Source organism: Anastrepha ludens, chromosome 6, assembly GCF_028408465.1.
Source record: "Anastrepha ludens isolate Willacy chromosome 6, idAnaLude1.1, whole genome shotgun sequence".
Lineage (NCBI taxonomy): Eukaryota > Metazoa > Arthropoda > Insecta > Diptera > Tephritidae > Anastrepha > Anastrepha ludens.
Window position 1 is genome coordinate 11,622,029 of NC_071502.1, and position 22,972 is coordinate 11,645,000.

The window sequence follows — 22,972 nt, forward strand, 5'->3', positions numbered from 1 at the left end:
AGAAGTTACATTCCCATGGCAGCCGGTTCTACGTTACCGGAATGACTCGGACTTTCCCCGACCAAGGGCTGCCGCCCCAGTAAACTAGCCCTGTCTAGTGAGTCGTTTAAAGAAATTAACCAGGGTAACTGAAATTTTTGAGACCTTCAAGCCCACCTTGGCTTTTAAAAATTTTGTTTTTCTCTGTCATCAACATTATATTTTGCTCCGCCAGAAGAAGAATGCACTAACCGAGCTGGACTTTGAAACAAATTATATAAATCCTCTCAATAAAAACAACATCTGCCATGTATTTTTCTTTTATTTTATTTATTAATTACAGTAACAAAGTTGTCAATGCTCCCACATATATACGTACATTTTAAAAGATACACACACATATATATAAAAAATTGTAAAAATGCATATTAAGTGTGTAACTATTTTTAAAGATGTTACAATCTTTTTTTCTCGGTCAAGCGAACAATAATGGCATTCAAAATATAATATTTCTTAATGCATAAGAGTTGGTGTCTGCATTGCGGCATAAATGAAAAAGGATATTAATAATTTGGTGTTTTTGTACAATATTTGTACTCACATTGGTACACTTATGCATAAGCACATATAATTTATATACATAAGTATTTAAACTACAACGTCGTGAGGTGTAGCGGACTGACTGTTCCTCAACTGATGGAAATAGGAGTAGACCAGATACGCGCAATAACCGAAAATCACTGAAATCAAAGAATGAAAATGGGAAATGAAATAAAAACATAACAAACATTTCTTGTGAGGATTTTGTATAGTTATATTTGATTTCGCATAAAGTTTTTTCAGAGAAGTCTCTTAGTTTTCGACGGTATACATTCTGTACAAAAAGTAGCGGGGAATTGTTCAATAAAACGCAAAATAGTTGTTTAATCATCAAAATTTATTTTGTCGCCTTCAAAATAAGCTCCATTCGAAACAATACACGTATGCCGACGATTAGCATCAGTCATCAAAACACCTTTTAAACGCGTTTGAAGAAATATTCTTCAGCTCCTTCAGCGAATTCTCCTTAATTGCCTCTATCGACTCAAAGCGGCATCCGCGGAGTGGCAATTTAAGTGTTGGGAAAAAGACAGGCGGCTGGCTAAATCCGGTGAATACGGTGGTTGTTCGATGATATTTGATGAGTTTTTGGTCAAAAAAGTGTTCTCAATATGAGCCTTGTGAGACGGTGTGTTATAATGGTGCAAGATCCATGAGTTTTCTTTCCACAAATTGCACCGTTTCCTACGCACATTCTCTCTCAAACGTTGCAAAACTGCCAAATAATATTCTTTATTTACCGTAAAATCTTTGGAACGAATTTCGAGCGCACAACACCGTGACAATCAAGGAAAACGAGTAGCGTAACTTTCACTTCTGACCGACTTTGATGTGGTTTTTTGGGTTTCGGCTCATGTGGATAGCACCATTCAGACGCTTGTTGACTGGTTAACTGGTATGCTTGTCAAACTCATATACCCACGTCTCATCACCTGTTATGATGCGCTGGATAAACGTTGGGTCCGAATTCACTTGCTCAAGCATGTCTTCCGCCACCTTCTTCCGATGATTTTTTTGAAAGAAATTCAACTCTCCTGGAACGAGTCGAGCAGCCACGCGTCTCATGCCCAGTTGATGGTGTAAAATGTTGCGATTTGATTCGTGACACACGCTAAGGTCACGAGCTACCTCCCTCAAACTTAAATGATGGTTTTCCAGCACAATTTCCTTGACTTTGTCGACGTTTTCATCCGTTGAAGACGTTTATCGGCGACCAAATTGGCAAAAAAAAAATTTAGACAAACAATCCGTGTCAGAAAAAAGGAAAGGCGATTATTCATGAAGTATAAAAGATATATATTTTAAATTTGTTTACATGAAAGTATGTAAAAAACTACGAGTCGCAATCGTTGAATATAGTCTGGCATCTTCTTCATTCGTTGCATCTTCAACCAGTTTTTCTGGGTGACTCGTCGACAAACAGGACTAGACTTTGCGAACTTGACGCACGAGTTGCTTTAAATCATGGACTGACCTTCTGGCAAGATGCGTTTTCATAGTTCCCCACACATTTTCAATGGTGTTGGCGTCTGGACTGGAAAGGCCAATTCAATACTGTGACACCATTTTCTTGTTTTCTTGTTTTTCAATGTGTTTTTCTGAGAGCAATGATTTTGACGATGTGGGACGGTAGGATATGTTCGCCTCCTTCAGTAGACGTACGATGATGTTGATACACACATCTATCCAATGTTTAGCAAGAACTGATCGTGCTTGGCGTAGTCACAAAGAACGCTCCCACTTAAAAAGTTGGACGATCACTTTGTCATCACTTGCTTCAAGCTGCGCTCAGAAAGGTCATCAAAATTTTCGATCTATTTATTCCGCTGATTCCACATCACAACAAACTTTTTTGATTTTCGAATTACTTTTGCAGCCGCGGCGAAAGATAATTTCAGCTCGTTCGAATGCGTGCATAAAAATACCGCCTCAAAACGTTTCGCGTACTTCTCACTCATTTTGGTTTGGTTGCGTTTACTGGAAAGTTTCGCAAGACACTAACCTGAGTTAGCTCAGGCGGCGTAGCCCTTGAGTGGGACTATTGTGCAGCAAAAAGCAGAACGAAATATATCTTGAAGGTTCTTATCTTCTGACCCAGACTGTATGTGTAACGCGCGCTTTTTAAATGAACAATTTCCGATATTTTTTTGACAGAATCTAAATAGCAACCCTCGTGCTAACCAGTCCTTCACTTATCTGATTCAATCGATTCATTTACACTCAATTTTCTTTGGTTTAACGTCGTAGAAACAGCATACGAGTTTTTCTTGGATTTACTAATAAATTAACTCGTTGACGTTAATTAACGACATCACCGATTTAGGCAATTTTTTCTCTGCTGCCACGGTTACAACATTTCCCCCTTTTCGCTAAACAATGGCATACATTGCCCCGCGCAATCTAAACACTATCTTGATAAAATTAAAAAAATATAAAATAAATGAAAATACTCACCCAGCGCCAGAATGTATTCAAATAGTATGAGAAACACGTTGTTGAAGTACGCAGCTGCGCGATAATCTCCATAATTGAAAATTACGCCCAACACTGCAATGGGCCAATGGATGAAGAACAGCACGGCAACCACAAGCCAAACCAAGACTAGCCAGGCGTTACTCTGTGAAAATAGTTTAAAAGGCAAAGCATAAAAGTCATTTTTATTGAATAAGAATATCAATTTTTTGAATTCATGAATATATTTTACATACCCATAAGGCACCGAAAAGCAATGCTAAGTTACTAATCAGCTCTACAATAAAGCCTATAAGTGAAGAGCTGCTGTGCAAGTCTGCAATTAAAAAAAAAAATATATATATATATGTATATATAATATATTAGAGTGTCCAAAAAAATTAAAGTGTTTTTTTTTAACGCATACCCTCTTATTTTGTTTGAATGGTCTCAAAATTAGAATCACGGCAACCCGTGCCGACTTGCGCAGAAACCTGTCGGCACTTGTATAGTACGGCGCGCGCGAAAAGTCGGATTGATTGCGTGTAATTACTTGTTTTTTTATTAGTAATCGCGTTTTTTCGTGTAGTAAACATGCCAGTGGAGTTACGAAGTTCCAAAAAAGAGATATTTTTAATAGGGGATGTAAAACATCAAATCTTCGGTTCTAAACTTCCCTCTAACGGGCAAGTACTGGCAGCTTTGTTCTATAATATTCGCGAAGTGAACTTAAGTGTCAATGAAAGTGCAAATCTCACAATTTGTGAGTGTATTATTTATTGGGAAAAGGCACGTATACCGAAAAGATCAATACCTAACTGTGTTAACAAACTAGGTAACTTATACCAAGTTGGGAGAGAATTGCAAAAAAAAAAATGCGAAAAAAACTCAAGAGGTGGTTGAACAGCGTCGACAGGAGTTTGTTTCATATTTAAACAATTTATTTGACATCGCACATGCCCATGCTCTTCAATTGATTAAAATAAATGAAGATAAGATCTTCTTGCAGCGCCAAAGAGAACCAGGTCGGCCTGGTCACTTAGCCGGAGTGGACAAAAAAGTAATAAACAAAGAGGAAAAGACGTGCCTTACAATTATCGAGGAGTAAAAGCGACGTGCTAAACATTTTTCATCCTTAGCACCATAAACATCATCTTGCGAACCACCACTAGAAAAGTCATCTTCTGATTCTGAAATAATAGAATTAGAACAAAATAGGCCCAGCGCAAGAGAAGCCTCCTCTCAGCCCGATAAAACTTCTATGCAGAAAAATTGCATAACTCCCAAGTTAGTTGCCGCATTAGACAGGTGTCAGTTAAGTGTGAGGGATTCTGTCTTTATAACTGAAGCTACTATTGAGGCTCTGACACACAATACGGATGACTTCCCTATAAGCAAGTCCTTAATCCATAGAGTTCTTACGGAAATGCGAAAAGAACGGGCTGAAGCTATAAAAATTGATTTTCAAAACAAGGTCCCGGGCACGGTAACTGTCCATTGGGACGGAAAACCAGCTCTAGATTCACGTAAAAGTAAAGAAGAACGCCTACCGGTAGTTATTACGTACGATAATAAAGAACAAATTATTGCTGTTCCTAAATTGGATAGCTCGACAGGAAGGGAACAGGCAGACGCAGTTTGGGATGCTATTACGAACTGGAACCTTGAAGACAAAGCGCAGATTCTCTGTTGTGATACTACTGCTTCTAACACAGGCCGCATAAATGGAGCATGTGTGCTTCTCGAACAAGAACTGGGTAGAGAGTGCTTATTTTTGCTTGCCGTCATCACGTTTATGAATTAGTACTTAAAGGCGTGTTTGAAGCGAAAATCAGTCAAGTAACTACAAGCCCAGACATACCATTATTCAAGAAATTCCGAGAAAACTGGAAAAATATCGATCCCGACCGAGAAAAAACAAAGCTGTACAGAAAAGCTATCTTGTTTTAATGTTTCGGAAATTGACAGACTGCTAGAACTCTACAAAACTAAATTAACCAAAGAAATCGTTAGGGATGACTATCGCGAATTAATTGAGCTTTCAATTATATTTCTTGGCGGAGATTCAGAGAAGAAATTTAAGATCCGGCCTCCAGGTGCTATGCACCAGGCTCGATGGATGGCGAGAGCCATTTATTCATTAAAAATATCGTTACTTAGCTCTCAATTCAGAATTTCAAATAAGGATAAGGCAGCTCTGTTGGACGTATGTCAGTTCATCATCACATCCTACGTAAAACCCTGGCTCCAATGTATTTTAGCAGTAAAGGCGCCGTATCAGGATTTGTGCTTTTTGAAGGGCATGAAAAATTACGAAACAATAGACAAAAGCATTTCAAAAGCAGTTTTGCAGAAGTTTTGCCAGCATTTGTGGTATTTGACAGATGAAGTATCTATTCTGGCTTTATTCGATGATGATGTCGATCTAGAAACTAAAGTAAAAATGATTGCTAACTTAACTAGAGAACACCCAACAGCCCACAATAAACGTTACATTGCATCCAAAGAAGAACTTTGTGGCCCACTTTTTGGTACATTAATTAAGCTTTAATTTTGTTCTTTTACTAAGTTTGCTAATAGGTATATGTAATTGATAACTGATCTATCTGTTTTAATTTCAGAGAAAAACATTGATGACTTCGTCTCTGTCAAAAGCAAGTTCCTGTTTAAGCGAATCCAGATTGACGACAGTTTTCTGAACAAGTACAGGCTAAAAGGAAGCTGCTAGGACTGAAAGCAGTTTATGATACGGCAGAAAGAGCGGTTAAGTTAATGCAAGACTTCCATGGTTTGATCACTGTTCAAGAGGAGCAAACACAATTTTTATTACGTTGCATACAAGAACACAGACAGGTATATCCCGACTGTAAAAAGCAAACTTTGAAAAGAAAATTCGATGATTGATGTCCCTTTTATAATAAAAAGAAAATAAATACGAAATGTGTGTTTTATTTTTATTTATTTAATTAATCTAAAAATTCAATTAAACTTTTCTCTATTGTGAGCCTATAGCTTTCATACTAACTTTTAAACTTAAAGTTTGACATCAAGTCGGCACGGGTTAATGACATCCTATCTCAATAATATTTTATATTTAAGTTTTTAGAGTCAAATGGAAAAAAATAAAGGGTATCCGTATTGAAATTCCGAAAAAAAAAAATCCCCCTTGTAGCCTGGGACACCCTAATATATATGTATATATATATATGAATATGTAAATAGGGAATATTTCAGCTGAATGGAAATTTTACTACTGTCATGAGTGTATGTACTATAAGTTACACCAAACTGATTTGTTGGAAAATAATTTGGAAATGGGTAGCTTCTTTCTTCATTTCTAAAACTAAATAATCCTCCGCAGCAACGGCGTAGTGAAACGTTTCTATATTGCACTTTTAGAGCCTTTAGAATCCTATTATGAATACAAGCGCCTATATTTGATGGCTATTAAAGCGACACAGTAAAGCAGCTAGGTGAGGAATCATTAGTTTTGACATTATTGGGCTCCCTTGAGCTTCTCGAGATGAGTGCATTGATAGCATTCCAAATTTGTTCAATTGCATATGCAACAAGTCGAAATGGCGCAAGCCCGTAGCAGGCATGTTAAGAGGTAATCTGCTTAAGATATCAGTACAATCAAATTCTCAGCACATCGATACACACGCGGAAAAGCTATGGTTATCATTTAACCCTCATTGCAGAAGCTGTGGAGACCTTTCAGAGAAGGAGACTGCTGAAAACTTTCTCTGGAAATGTCCGGATTTGCCAGCTAAACGATTAAGGTCACTGGTGCTCCTTTTTTCGACAGCCTGGGGCAGTGCGCCAACCTAAATCCCATCAATCTTCTTCATTATATCAACAGCTCTGGTTGGATGTCGATATCTCTCTGTTGGATGCCTCATAATGGTATCAGAACGGGCCTTTAGTGCTACTTGGGGAGTGCCAGACTGGCACTTCAACCTTTTCACTTACCTACCTACATCTTTAAACCTTAGCTCTTTACTTCTAAGCTTCCCCTTGATGGTGTATTGTCCCATAGCAAGCAAGGGGGCATCCGCTAGTTCGTGCCTCATGGAGAAACGATTTTTAATGGTGTGGCCGAAATCAGACCGTTGGCCGGCTCTCAACGAATGAGAATCAGCTGATGGGCGGATGGACTGACGTGGTGCGGGTAACGAATCTGTTTGTTTACGAAAACACTAAGAATATGTTGGTGTTATACGAAAAAAATCGACCAATGGCACTTCGCTGCCGTCTCAACAACGACAAATTTTACGAGTATGTGAATACATGTGAAACGATAGTGCAGAATTAGGCGAGCGAATCACCCCCGTTACGTGGCAGCCGTAGTTACCCACACAACTTTGCTTTTCAGCACAGTTATTGGCAAACCCATTAATCTATCATCTTGCTTCGTTTCTAATTATTACCTCTGTGTCCTGTGACCTAAATGAGCTGGTAAGTAAATACTTCAAAATTACTTGCTTATGTTTAATAAGTTGACGAATACATTTCGTCTTTATGTGTATATGTTTAGGTGTGGGAGTAGGATTTATTCAATGCCACTTGAATGGCATTCTTGTTATCGCAGAATATGGACATCGTTGGCTTCCCAACCTATTTTTTTTGAAGTGAAAACTTCTTTAGAATCGTTGGGAGTGATTTGAGACTCGATGAAACGAAAAAGCGACACCAAAAAGAAGAAGAAAAAAGATATACGTATATATATGTATGTATAGAAAATGCTTCATTACCAGGCACACAGAAGGATGGCATAAGCAAATTTAAATTTGTGAATTTATATATGTATGTATATATGCGGATATATGTATATATGTTGTGTGTATGTACATATGTGCCTCGCCACAGCAAAACATACGGTAAAATTTCTCAAGAAATCCAGCGCGCATTCATAGGCACAGCATTGCATGTACAGTAGGGCGGGTCGATTTAAAAATCGCTCATTGCTCTATGAAAATCGTATTCTAGGGATCAAAATAAGAAACTTTGCCGAAGGAACCATACCTCTAAAACGAATTCTGATGTATATGGGTGCAAATATATTTACGGAGCCGCGGGCACTCGACTTGACAAAAATTGAATATTGGCAAATAATTCTACGCGAAATATTCCAATATTGACTATTTTCGAATTGTGGAGAAAATTAGCATATGGGCGGCTCGTTTTATGAATGAAAGTACTTGCTCTTAGAACTATGAGCTCGAATTTATAAATCAATTTTTTGATGATGAGTTTTTGTTGCACAGTACAATAGTTGAAACTGTTCGGCGCCGCCGCGACTGTTCAGCGCTATGGCAACTAGGATGATGGCCGCTACGCCTGCGCCTATTAATGCATTTTGTTCTTGTAGTCGTTAGGCATAGAATTTTAGCTTTGGACGACATACGCATTTACAGGAATAAAGTGAGTGGCCTGTGTGTGCGGTTGTATGTAGATGCATATGTGTATATTAATAAGCATTATTTTGCTGGAAGTTCAGAACATAAATATGTATGTACGTACATAGGCTAGGCCATAGTATAGCATACATACATATGTATAAAAAATTCAAACCAAGCGTCCTACGAATGTTTGCGTGTATGTTAGTACGTCTGTGTATTATACGCGTTACGACGCTCATAATAGCAACCGCGTGTGCTGTATTGCGTCCGTATTTTTATATTCGTAAATATTTTCATATTTAAATATTTACCGCAATTATGCCGAAAAATAATGCAGAAAAGTGTCGTGAATATCGACAGAAAAAAATCAAAAACAACAATTGACTCGGTATTTCAAAGATGTGTTGACAACATCGAAACCAAAGCATTTGTATCATATTTTAGCTATCATAAGCCACTCGTATCATTTGTTGAAATTGAAAACATTGAGGATGAATAATAATAAAATGAATAAAATAAAATATGAACTTTATAGCAATATTATAATGAACCTATAATTATCCCGCTCCTAATGCTGCTTTCGTCTCATTCTCTCTCAATTTGTTTTACGGAAGGTTTCACTTCTATCGCGTCTAACCGTTAGACTGGTATTTTTTTTTTAATTATGTTTATTTGTAGAGACTTTGTACATAAAGCTTCCCCATCTATCAGCTATAATGAATATCAACTCCGCGCCAATGCTCGACAATGCAACAGTCTGCCTCTTTGTTGACCACGATATGTGTACATATGTACATACATACTTTACATTTTACTCTCCATACGTCTATGAGCAGATTGTGGAAGGAATACTTTTTTTTATTATTTTTTCATAACAATTAAAACTGAAAACAATTTGTTTTCCATTTCGTTTACTGTTTTGAAGAATGGGGAATGATGTCATTTCTTTTTAATTTATTTGACAAATTTAAAAGTCGAAATGACCTAATTTGAGTGTTATTTATGCATACGCAGACAATGAGCGCCAAATTCTCAGCGTCGATGCGATGGGGATGCCAGAGCGATGTTGTCGACGCCCACCACACCACACCACGCCAAGTACTATAACGAAATTGCAAAGTGGTAAAGAACAATGAGAAGCAGCAAACACAAAAGAAAAAAAAAAACAATAAACAAACAGCAAAGCTAGCAATGATGTCAACAAGTGGCAAATGAAATCAACAAAACACAACGACAACAATTTTTGTGTAATCAGCAGTGCTGAAACAACCGAATGCGATTCTTACTATAATTCATGTTTTAGCGCAAAATATCGAAGAAATTTAATGCTGCGGCCATCCGCGTATTACGTCTCAGTTTCATCAGTTTAAAAAAAACAAAAAAATAAACAGTATATCAGAGATCATTAACGTTCTCTATATACAGTAGAAGAAGGTGAAACGACAAGCAAAAACAAAAAAAAAACAACACAAAAAAAGCAACACAGAATCTCAATACAAAGCAAACATCGCGCCTATACTACCTTCAGCGGTTTGTGGCTTGCGAAATGTTTTGATGCAATTTGCGACCACTATGCGTGCCAGATATTCTGCAACAACAAAGTGCTGGCTTGCAACTTTATTTGCTTAGTATTTGTTTAGTGGAATTACCGTCTCTTATTCAAGCACTTAAGGAGCATTTGATATATGTATGTATGTATTTCCGTTATTTTGATTAAAGTCTGTCCATTTTGACAACTAATGGTTCATAGCATTTTATCTTTTTTTTTGTAAATCTTGGCTTGAATTTACCAAAAATGATGTTTTTGCATTATTTATACTTAAAGCAGCCATTAGTTTCCATATCTATTTGTTTGTTGTTTTCTCTTTTGTTTCACCATTTCATCCGATAGCCCTATTGCAGAGAACGTGAATGTCTTACATTACATTCTCTGTACATTAACGTTCTCTGCCTTTTTGTTTTCACTTACAACCCGGTCGCACTATGACACCCAGCACCAATGTGACCAGAAAGAATATCGCTATGCCCAGGCAGGCATTACGCAGGCTGACATTGAATAGCGCTTTGTCCGTAACGTATTTGGGCATCTTCACTTGTTTTTACAAACTGGTTACCAAAAGAATACAAATTAGTGTTACAAATTCTTTGAAATTTCCACGTATTAATGTATGTATGTAAGCACAGAATAAGTCGAAAGCCGCACAAAGTTCTAAACAATTCACACACGATCAACTTCTCAATTGAGACTGAACATGCTGGCTGAGTGAGATCGTCAAGGTGGCAGCTGCTGGATTTTAAAAAATCATGCATACGAGAGTACAACAAGTAACTTAGCTGAGAGCTTAAGCAGTTTGCAAGAGCTTCGCATTTGTTGTGCTATTGCATGAGTTTCATGATCACACATGATGTAGGGTGACTCAAAATGGCTTGGCCCAGTTTTTTGTCTGTGAACCCAGAATCTTCAAATATTTTACAGGAGTTTTCTACTTTATTTAGAGTGAATTACAAATGATAAAATGAGAGGAAATCGCAAGAATTCACAAATGAATATGCCCATCATTCTGTGACTCTATGGGAAGCTTGATAACAAAATTTTAGCTTGCAATCGGAAGCACAAAGTTAGAGAAAATTGCTCTCAAACAACACAGCGTCCATTACATTGAGTTTGTTCGTCTTTAAGATGATATCCAATTTATTTAATGTGTTTTATTTTTATTTTTAAAAGCTTACATGATAATAAAATTATTAGTAAACTCAAGCAAACGCAGAGCTAGCAGCAGAGGTTTTCGGCTGGCTGGTGATGTCTATTGGATCAGATACGACGGAGTGGGTCGGTGTTCTTTACAAATGCGTACATTTTATTGATGTTATCTTCAGTGGCATCTTTTAAAAGTTTAAGAGGATCTGTGTTGCTGAAGTGGTAGTGCCTTTGAGAAGCAAGTTCTGGGCAGGATACCAGTAGATGATGCACACTGGCTGTGGCTTGGCAGGGAAGGAACAGCTGTTAGATATACTACCATGTAATAAGTGTGCGCTAGTTATTATGGTGTGCCCAATACGGAGCCGTGTGCATAGATGACGCCGCACACTGGGGATTTAGCGGAAGAAAGTCAAATTTGCAACATACCACCTACGCAATGTTTAATGGTATTTCTAAATTCCAGAATAGAACCAACAATAAAATCAAAAAGAATTACTAAACTCCGACTTACAGTTTTTTTTTTATAGATATGTCAAAAGTATTATTTTTTGTAGTATTGAACTGACTAAAAAAAACTTCAAAGCCCAAGGTGGTTTTTTTTCCTTTTGCTTGAGCCGCCTTCCAATTTTTTATTTTTCATTTAGGGTACGATATTTTTATATATTTTAGCCGGAAGAACAAAGGCTGTGAAGCATTTGATTATCTATTTATAATTAATTTTACAAAAAAAAAAAAAAATCATATTCCTTCATATTCTTGGATCTGCAAGTTGAGCTACATTTACCTACGGTCAGAAACTAGTATCAACGTGTTGCTTAATAGCGTCTCTTTCAGTTTTAATCAATTGCAGGTGCCACCAGGCGCCACTGATTATTTTTTGGCAATGATAATAACTAAACGCTTTCTAGTGTGTGCATAATGATAACGAAACACTTTTAATTTTGTTTTGACATTTTGAGGGTAATTCAGAATTATGAACTTACATGTATCCTGTGCGTAAATATTTGCTGGCTTATATTAATAAAAAAAAAAAAAAAAAAAAAATTAAAATTTATGAATTTTAAAAATATTGTTTTTTAAAATTTGTTTAAAAAATAGTTTTTAAACATGTTCTTTTCATACACGAATATATACAACTTCGTTAGTAGTAAAAATGTAAATATTTTTTGGGATGTATACTTTTTCCGCATCTCTGTACAAAAATCCCCTGTGTGCGCCGTGTGTATGGGTAATGTGGTTGGTGGGTACCGATGAAGGATAGAGAGGTTTTGTACCTTTCGGGTTAATGTTCGAATAACGGTGTTCGGTGTTTATAATACGACCATTCACGAAGTAACTTCGTTTGCCTCTGTTCATGAATAAGTCGGTATATGTCGCTGGGTAGGATGATTTCGGATGTGATTGTTGGTGTAATGGAAATGTCCTTGGCAATTGTATCTGCCAGTGTGTTACCCTAGGGGCTGGAGTGTCCAGGTAGCCACATGATTTTGATGCTGCTCCGGTGGGAATGAGTCTGTTTTTAATACAGTCGATGATTTTGCTTGACTTGTTGTGGTTTTGTTTATTAAACTAATTTTATTTATTTATTTAAATAAATCTGGCTAGAGGAGCGTAGGGAGTTTAGACTTTCGTCTCACCTAACGCATTTTCCAAACGGGCATACCCAATCCCCTCGAAAGTCGCATAGCCTCAAAGAAGATTCTTTCGCTGTCTTATTCTCATTAAAACAAGAAGGGTAAATGGAATTATATATACATATGGCCAATAAAGTCTATGTACAATTTACAAATATTTTTAAATTGATTAAAAACATATATAAATTCATAATTGAAAACATATTTTATTTATTTGTTCTTTCATTACATTCTTAGGTGACAAAACCAAAAGAAAATAACAAAATTCCTTACTTCATTGTTTACATAATGGTAAATAATTGCAGACACATGTAAATATACCAACCAGAAAGTCTGCGTACAGTTTTAAAATATTATATATGGAAAATTTTTTTTTAGTAGATAATATACAAAAACGAAAATTAATATTTTATTGTTTAGGACTTCAATCATTCTATTTGTCCTTGAGCTTACTAACTTCTGTATTTCCTCAGTTGTAATTCTCGCAAAGCCTTCTTACTTGTTATTACATCCTGTCGAGTTCGTTTTTCGAATAGATGCTCAATAGGATTGGAAGGTTGTACAAGGGGTTAACCATGTCGGCTGTATGCTTTGGGTCGTTGGCACCAACACGCTCTTGATTTTCGGTACTCTGTTTCAAATTCCTTTTTAAAATGTTCAAATACCCCCATTTATCCAATGTCAATTCAATAAATTCTAACTGACCCATATCACTTGCCGCCTGCATCTCCACACCACAACTCCGTCACCGCCTTGTTTGACAATGCAACAGATTTTGTTTGTCAAGAGCTGCGCTTGATTTGACGACTTCTTATCCCAATATACAAAATTTAGTTACGTCTGAAAAAATTACTTATTTCCAAAACCCGGGAGGCTTATTTATATAATTATTAGCAAATTCAATGCTCTTTCTTCTGTTCACAAGTGAAATACACGAGCGACTGGACTATGGTAACCAGCTTAATGTTTTCTAGCACAAATCCTTTTTTTAAATGTTTGGTTTTCGCTCTCAATAATTTTCGATGATGTAATTCGAGGGCTAACCTTTGCCATATTGATTATGCTGCGCTTTTCTCAGAACGATAGTATTCTTAGACGCTCAGACCTGGGATTAGATGTTAACATCCCTGTTTGCTTGTAATTGTTTACTACGCGTTAAATAGAGGAAAACGTTCTCCCAATAGCTTTTTCAATATTTCGGAAACTATTTCCATCTTTCCACAATTTTATTTCTTTTTTTCTTCCTGATACACTAATTTCTTTTACTTTGGTTTTCATGTTTTCAAATTACTCGTATTACCATTTTAAAATGAAATGTGCAAGTGAGTTCGCCAACCGATCAAATAATGAAAAATTAATTTATGGGCTATGTGTATGGTACAGACTTTCTGAATTGGCGAAAAAACCGCCGACTCTCTGATAGTGGCTTTGTTAGCTGAAGAAGAGAGTACTACAACTGCATGCGCATCAAAGAAAGCCTTGCCAAATAATACTCTGACCCGATGATCAGATGTGCAATATCACGTAAAAAAGATATCTTGTTGCCTAGTATTCCTAACTCGAGCATATTTAGTATATAACATTTGTGAAAACCACTTTGTAGTTAGAGAGTTTGCGAAAACCTTAAGGGCAGCTTATCTACCTACCTTCCTACTTCTTTCTAGAATCTACTTCATTTCCACTTCAGAGAAATTTATATCTCGGTAAAAATATTAGCTTGAACGCTAGATCTTACGAAGAACAAACCGTACCTTCGCGATGATACGATGAATTTGTGCCTTTTTGAAGTATCTTGATGTTGGAGTTAGCTGCAGTGCCCCAAAGTTGAATGCCAATCAGAGCAAAGCTGCGTGAGTTATAGCACTTCTACTGGAAGGTTATATGGCTAATTCAGGCTAATCAGAGCAAAATTGAGGGAGTTACAGCACTTTTACCGAGGAGACTTGACAGTTATGGTGTTTGACAAACGATTTTCATGATTTTTGCATATTTAGAAAGACTGACGCTTCTGCAATTACGTGTTGAAATTTGAAGCCAATTAGAGCAAAGCTGAGCGAATTATATCACTTTTACTGGAAGAATAAATGTCAAAGTTTCAGGTCAATCAGAGCAAAATTGAGGGCTAATTGAGCCTACTTTCGAGAGAAATATGAGAGTTTTTATGTAGCAACCGATACAGGCTTCTGAGTTTTATTCCTAGAATTTGGCAGTGCTAAAAAAAGGCATCTACTTTTATATGCAGCAAACTATGATACAAAGTCAACGAAGAGAAAGAATGGCAAACCTAGTGAAACGTTTCTGAACCTTCTCAATTCTTAAAGATGAACCCATATAGAAAATATTCCAAAAATGCTGCAATATTCGAGGTTTCATCTAACAAGAGAAAATTTCTTCAGAAAAGAAAAATTCTTCAGCGTAGAAATATCCTGAAACCCCTTTGCATTCCTTATTACAAGGCCAATCATAGATCTAGACTTGGCAATCATAAAGTCTACATGTTTAAAAAACGACATTTTCGATGTAAATATGACCCCCAAGTCTTTTCTGCATGATATATAAAATAATTCAAATAAAAATATTCGTGCTTTTCAAATAAGTAATTAGCGTTAGCTCTCTTTATCGTTACAGCTCACTGGTTGGATAAGAAAATTACCCTAATGCGTTTTGCTAACACATGAAAAGTGCAGCTCATTTTGAGATGCCCTTTACAAAGAGCTGTCGCCATCGTGGCATTCAAAACCAAACTTTGGAATATATAAATGTACAAATGTACAAATACATACATACATTTACACAAATATGCGCTAAAACATATCCATTTACATACGTAAGCAATGGATTTAAGTGTCGCTCCAAAAAAAAAAAATAATAACAACAACAGTATTTTTGGAATTTAGTTTCTTTCTCAATACTCATTGATAATCGAAGACTTCATTTTACTTCTTATTGGCCATGGAAAGAGAGTGAGCGCGTTCTAAGCCAGCCTCGGAGAAATTTGAGAATTAGACGCTCAACGCAAAATGTCGTGAGACATACTTATACGAGTATGTAAGTAGATGTAAATGAGCTATCACTTCTAAACGAATGACTAAAAAATGACTGTAAAATTCAAAAACGTACAAAAAGAAACCAGAAAAAAAAACACCTTGCACATACTTTATTTGAAATGCTGTCATAGCCGTATTTATTTTTTACATCAAAACAGCTCTTTTGCCACTAGAAAGTAGTGAGAAACGTTTCTCCATAAAATTATCAAAATATTAAAATATGTTTAGTGCTCTGCTTTGCGCTCTTCCTTTATGCATGCCATCCCTTACGTTTGTGAGAAGTTTCGCGCCTTGAGTAAACAAGTAAGATTGAGTGTTTTGCATTTGAATGAATAAAAAAAAAAATGTATTTGCGATTATTTTCGTGGTTGATTCATCTTGAAAATGTTACTACGAATTAGAGGGTCTTCATTGTGACTTCATTAGCGATGCACCTACCCCTACGGCAATTGTGAAATCATCATCTGAAATATCTTATAAGCCAGAAAATGAATAAATTTCTTCATTTTCTGCTGGTTAAAACTTTATTAACGCTTTTGGTGTGTATGTATGTATGTATGTTTAGCTAATCAGCTTTGTTCTTGATCATAATTATATGCATCACGTATTCGTACTAATTACAAGCTTTACCCTACACAGATATGTACGGACGTCCACTAAAAAAAAGAACTATAACGGATCGATTTTTCTTAAATTCATACTTGATCGCTTGTATGCACATATTTTCCGTACCTCAACTTCTCAACAGCTGGTAGAAGATCTTCTGGAAGTAATTTGATTTACACTTTATTTGAATTTGTTTTATTAAGTAAAATTTTAGTTAAGTTATGGTGGAATGCCACTCTACATGAGGCTGCAGGCTTGGAGGCCCATTTTGGTACCACTTGTTTGGTCTCAAGTTCCTTCTATAATTCCGAATGTGGCAAAATCAGTTTGTTTGTTGTTGTTGTTGTAGTAGTAGTGCGGTATAGTCGCCGATCGTCTTCGTCTAACTCATCTAACGGTAGGCACAGAAAACGTGCTGTTTCGATAGTTCGATTCCAGAGGGATAGGGGTGTTAGATGAGTAGGTTTGATGGGGCATGTTAAAAGGTGGTGAGTGTTGTGAGGGGTATCTTCACATGCCGCGCATATATTGAGTATGTCTAGGTCAATTCTCTATAAGTAGGAAAACCACCTGGCAGCTGAAGCTCTTCGCCTGCAATGGGTGTTGATTGGTCTCCGATAACGGTATTCGGGTGTCAGGAGTTTAGGAACATGGTAAGGATCTCCCGATGAATGCCGTTTGATGTCTTTCTATATACAGTCCGGTGCAGTTGTGTTTTGTTCTGAATCGCGTCAGTGTAGTTGAAGAAGCTGGTGTGATACCTTCGGTAGCCAGTTCATCTCTAATAAGCAATGAAATATTGTGAACGTCTGCGGATTCTAAGCCTGCCAGACATCCAAAGAAGTAAGAGCTTAGACACGATGTCGAGGTCTGGCAAGAGCGGGACAGCGCTATTGTTCCTGCAGGTGTAACAAAGTTATTAGAGGGAAATCCCATACTTTTTACATGTGTTCCCATAACTGGGTTGCCCATATTCGACGGACCCATCTGGCAACCCTGTATCTTTTGACAGAGACGTCAGATCGCTTAATGACATACCGCGTTGGAAGCGTCAGTCCAAGCAGATTTTTACAATGGAACAGTGCACGCCAGTAGCGCCCGGTGATGGTATCAATCATTGTACTAATGAAAGGCTGGTCTAAGTGTTCATTGAGAGACGTATGCAGTGCGCTGTTCATTCCTTCTAGCCCTGTCTAGTTACCTCCCAAGTGAGCTCCTATTGTTGGCTTGTGCGTTGCAGACTGATCTGATCCAGAGTTTGCTTGAATAAAAGGGGTGCCCTCATACTGGGCAGAATTGACTGATTCGTATCGACTAATAACTTCGTTTCATTTGAACTTAGTTTTGCGCCCTTGACGTGATGCTATCTCATAACAAGTAACACAGCTGCAATTATTACAGTTCGAACACACTCGCCATGTATGCGTCGATTTTCTTCGAATTGTTCACACTGGTCTCCGAAGAGTGTTTTAGAAAGGGTTTTTTATATTATATTTATTAGCTCCATTCATGTAAAAATTATCCAGTTACTTGCCAGGAAATTATTTTCCGAGAATTGGCTCTCAAAGAGAAAAATATCAAAAAGAGGGCATTAACGCAAAACCATTAACAATTTGCAAATTTCACGAACAGCTGACTAAATTGTTGGCGAGGGAAATCGAAAAAATTACAAAAAAATGTCAGTAAAATAAAATAAATAAAAACAATAACAAAAAAAAAAATAGTTAAAAGAATAATAAAAAAATAATAATTAAAAAGAAGAATTAAAAAAATTAAATAAAATAAATAATAAGAAAAAAATAAATTTAAAAAATAATATAAAACAACAAAATAAAATTTAAAAAATTTTATTAAAAAAAAAAAATAATAAAAAAAAAATAAAAAAAAAAAATAATTAAAAAAAAAAAAATTTATTAAAAAAAAAATACAAAATCAGAAAATAAAAAAAATAAAAAAAAAGAAATTAAAAAAATTAATAAAAAAAAAATTAAGAATGAATTAAAAAAATAGTATAAAGTAAAAAAAAATATAAATAATTAATAAATACTGTCGGGGCAGCGTCGATACATACATAGGTACTCAAACAGATACATTCGCAGATTCAACGTTTATTAAGGGGTTATATACAGTTGGAAGGTCGAAAAAAAGCGAATTTTCCTTTTTTCTGAGAAAACTTTTAAATTTGGTTGATCTAAAAATGTGTAAACATATGATGTTATCTTTTAACTGTATTAGTAAAAATATTTATTTGGAAAAGAGCTACCACTGATCTCCGGGAGCTCCTCTAGAAAGAGACGTTTTGCGGTGACCACTATATCTCTGAACTGGATCCTTTGAAATTAAAAAACCAAACAGATTTCGTTAAGGTAATGTTAAATCTAGTAATTAATCGAAGAAATAAGCACAATAATCTTTTTGACAAAATGGCGGTTTTCAAAAAAAAAAAAAAAAAAAAAAAAAATCGATTTTTGACCAAAATTTCGGCCTTAAATTGTTTATAGAAAAAAAATATCTATCGGTGAGAAAATTACTAAATTACTAAAAAATATATTTAAGAAGCTCGTGTTAAAATTTGAGACTAGTCGGTTTAGCCGTTTTCGGGTAATAATGGTCACCGATTTTGAAAACACCATTTTGAGAAAAGTTTAAAGCTTGCCTTGTACTTTCAAGCACTCTGAAATGCCTTTTCAAATTTGCGTGTAATATCGAAAATATTCACCGGAACGATATTAAATATTCTGCGTGTATTCTTAAATATATATAAAGGGTGTTCCAATAACAGGTGTTATTTTGAATAGCCCGCTATTTCGGTAGATGTCACTTTTGAAGCTGTCATTTTTTGATATTTGTCAAGTAGAAACTACGCCAGTAATAAAAATAGAACGATTTGGGTCTTAAGGCTCATAAAGTCCGGTTAACACAAGAACTCAATCCGGCCAATCATCAACAACGTCGTGTCTTTGCTGATTGGGTCGTTGAAATCCATGAAAATGATCCGGAATTCCAACGAAAAATTAACTTGAGCCATTTCCACCTCGGTGGCTTCGTCAACAAGCAAAATTGTCGGTTCTGGGGCTCAGAAAATCCAAGAGTCATTGTTGAAAAGCCTCTCTATCCTCAAAGTGTGACTGTTTGGTGCGGTTTATGGTCCAGCGGCGTCATTGGACCTTACTTTTTCGAAAGTGACGCTGGTGCAACAGTTACGATGAATGGATTGCGCTATCGAGAGATGATTAAGGGGACCCCGTGGTCTAGAAATGTCAAAGAATCGATTTTTTTTTCGATATTTCAAAAGTATAGGCTTTTAAAAATATACTGTGCAATTTTCATGCGGAAATCCCCAATACTATAGTTTCAGCAGCCCATTAAGTAGATAGAGAGCGGTCCGCGCGCTTCTGTCCCTCAAACTTTAAACTCATTTATCTTGAAACGACTTTTTTCGGCACGGCGGGGATGAAAACAAAAAAACTATTCAACCGAATCACTTGAAATTTGGATATGTTGTTCACAACATGTATCGCTATCGTCGGAACTAGAATCATAATTTTATTTAAATAATTTCCTATTTTTTAAACTAAAAAAATAGTGAAAAAACCGATTTTACGAACTTTTTTTTCAAAGTGCGCCATTTTGTCAATTTTTCATTTTTTCGATTTGTTCTAGATCCGACCATAACTGCACTCTTTCTGATTAAGAATCTTCTTGAATTTTGTATTTCAGATGAGTAGAAGTGTCGAAATCATCTACGCCGTCCGGGTTCGATTTTTCGAGAGGGTCATCTTCAGCGGCATTTTTATAATAATAAGTATAGTTTCAAAAGTAATATAAAAAAAAAAAAATTTTTTGTATGCTCAATAAACGTACTAATAAGCCCGAAAAGTTGAAACATCGTTTTTTAAATTTTTAATGGCAAAAACAAAAAATCTTGAAAATAGGTGAAATTTTCGTGCTCTAGATTTTTTATGGCCAGAATTGGATGGTATTGATCTGGACAACGTCAACGTTTATTATTGAGATTGCAGTTGATATATTTGATTAAGTTTATTTAGAAATTTACAAGTCGATATTAATGCGGTCACAGTAACAAGAAGAATAAGAATTAGAAACAGATGGTGAATAAGAAACAGATGATGAGCAATAACAGATGACACGCATAGTGTTGCCAGAAATAACTTGAACACGCCCTCTCAATATGCGGATCATCTAAGTAGTTAAACCTAGTCCAGTACGACATCTTTCGTGATTAACTTTTGAGAGTGATTTCGTCATAACATCTGCAACCATATTTTGCGTTGATATGTGTTGTAGCTTCAAATGGCCAGCGGCGACTGTTTCACGAATGAAATGATGTTTAATGTCGATGTGCTTCGTGCGAGCATGAAAAACAGGATCACCAGCCAAACATTGAGCTCCTTTATTATCAACAAAAATTGTTATGTCGATAAACTCTCGTAGACCAAGCTCAGTTAACAAACTTCGTAAATAGATTGCTTCTTTCGTTGCTTCTGCCAAGCTAATATACTCCGCTTCCGTTGATGATAGTGCGACCGTGCGCTGCTTTTGCGACTTCCAGGTAATCGCAGCGCCGCTAATTAAAAATACGTAGCCGGTATATGAACGACGATCTACGGTACAACCTCCCCAATCAGCATCCGTGTAGCCAATCAGTGGGTCATTCGTCTTACGAAACACTAATCCCCTATGTGGCGAGCCAGCAAGATATCTCAGAACTCTCTTCGCAGCCAACCAATGGCACATAGATGGGTTAGTTACATACTGTGCTAAACGCGATACAGTATTAGCTATGTCAGGTCTCGTTGCCACTGACAAATACATCAAACTTCCAATTAATTCTCTATAATGATTTACTTCAGACAGCTTTTTCGAATCTGGAAACTTAACATTCACTTCGGATGGCGTCATTACAGGATTGCAATCTTCCATACCGTATTGCTTCAACAAATTCATTACATAACCTGTTTGTCGCAAAGTGATATAATCTGCAGATTGACTTATTTCAAGTCCCAAACAATATTTCGCTTGACCCATATCTTTGATCTCAAATTCTTGCAAGAGCTGCTTCTTTACGTATTCAATGCATTTCAAACTTTTCGCTGAAACTAATAAATCGTCGACGTACACCAATAACAAGCAAAACTCATCACAGATTATACCAGAAAACAAACAGGGTTCATTTTTCAATGGCTCCAATCCCATTTCAGATAGCTTTGTTCGAAGTTTAATATACCACTGGCGACCAGATTGCTTGAGGCCATATAAAGCCTTACTAAGCTTACACGCGTTACCACCATTATGTAAATTTGTGAGCATATTTCCAGCACATATATTAATAGGACAATTATCGCTCCGTTTTGACACAATACGCTTCAGTATCTCAGGTAGCATGTCTGGAACCTTCATGAATACGTCTTCATCTAAAGGGCCGTTGAGATAAGCTGTAACGACATCAAATTGCCAAATTTTAAAGTTAAAATGAATGGCCAATGCCAACATCAGTCGGACTGTCTCCAACCTCGCAACAGGAGCAAACGTCTCATTGTAATTCACACGGTATTTTTGACTATAACCCTTCGCTACAAGTCGTGCTTTACGCCGCTCAATTTTTCCTTCGTTTCCATACTTGTTAGTAAGCACAAATCGACAGCCAATAATGTTTTTGTTATCGCCGGTCTTCACGATCTTAAAGGTGTCATTTTTAAGAATACTAATAACTTCACTTTCAATAGCATCTTTCCATTCATCACGATCCGGACCTTTCAAAGCACTTCGAGTTTCAATTTCGGCTATTCCAGTAAATACGTCATCACTAAGTTCGTCAGCCTGAACATCTGGAGGATCGGAATCTTGTGAGGCTTCTTCTAAATTTCGAGAATGGAATAACTTTCGCGGACGCCCTCTACGCCCGCGGAGGAGTCGTGGTCTTCCAGGTGCCCTATTTTCAACCTGTTTAATATCATTCACAGGGGCAACATTTTTCACAGAATCACCTTCAATATTTGCTGAATTATCTCCCTGCATCTTCGGAGGAGAAAATTCAACGATCCCTCGCTCATCATTATCGACGTTTTCTTCTTTGTCAGACAACAACAACTCATCAACAACCACCGTATGTGGTGACCGTGGTAGATTCATCTCTAAAAATTTAACATCTCGAGCATAGACTATTTGATGAGTATTAGGGACCCATATACGATAACCCTTTCTGTCTCGTGGGTATCCTACAAATATACCTTCTATGGCTCTAGGAGCAAGTTTATTTTTACCTGGATTCTTATCGAGCACCATTACTTTTGATCCAAATACTTTCATGTGATTGAGCATTGGTTGGTCGCCATTTAACTTTTCGTAGGGTGTTTTCCAATTTATACTACTCGATGGGCATCTGTTGCGAATGTATGCAGAGGTTGCAACAGCTTCCGCCCAAAATGACTTCCCTAAGCCAGATTGTGATAAAAGACACCTAGACATGTCCAATAATGTCCGATTCATTCTTTCGGCGAGCCCATTCTGCTCAGGAGTATTGGGAATACT

The 22,972-nt window shown here is 36.5% G+C and overlaps 1 protein-coding gene across 2 annotated transcripts; it reads right to left on the reverse strand.

Annotated features, from left to right (window-relative positions):
* Positions 1-290: 290 nt before the first annotated feature.
* Positions 291-10,693, reverse strand: LOC128867464 (uncharacterized). 2 transcript variants are annotated; one of them, XM_054108673.1, is made up of 5 exons: positions 10,402-10,693; positions 3,288-3,367; positions 3,034-3,196; positions 581-719; positions 291-513 (listed from the first exon to the last, which is right to left on the reverse strand). In XM_054108673.1, exons 1-4 carry the CDS (start codon positions 10,517-10,519, stop codon positions 628-630), a joined length of 453 nt encoding a protein of 150 aa, XP_053964648.1. In that variant the 5' UTR covers positions 10,520-10,693; the 3' UTR covers positions 291-513; positions 581-627. The 2 variants fall into 2 exon arrangements, with proteins under 2 accessions (XP_053964648.1, XP_053964647.1); XM_054108672.1 differs by having other exon boundaries at positions 291-719.
* Positions 10,694-22,972: the final 12,279 nt, after the last annotated feature.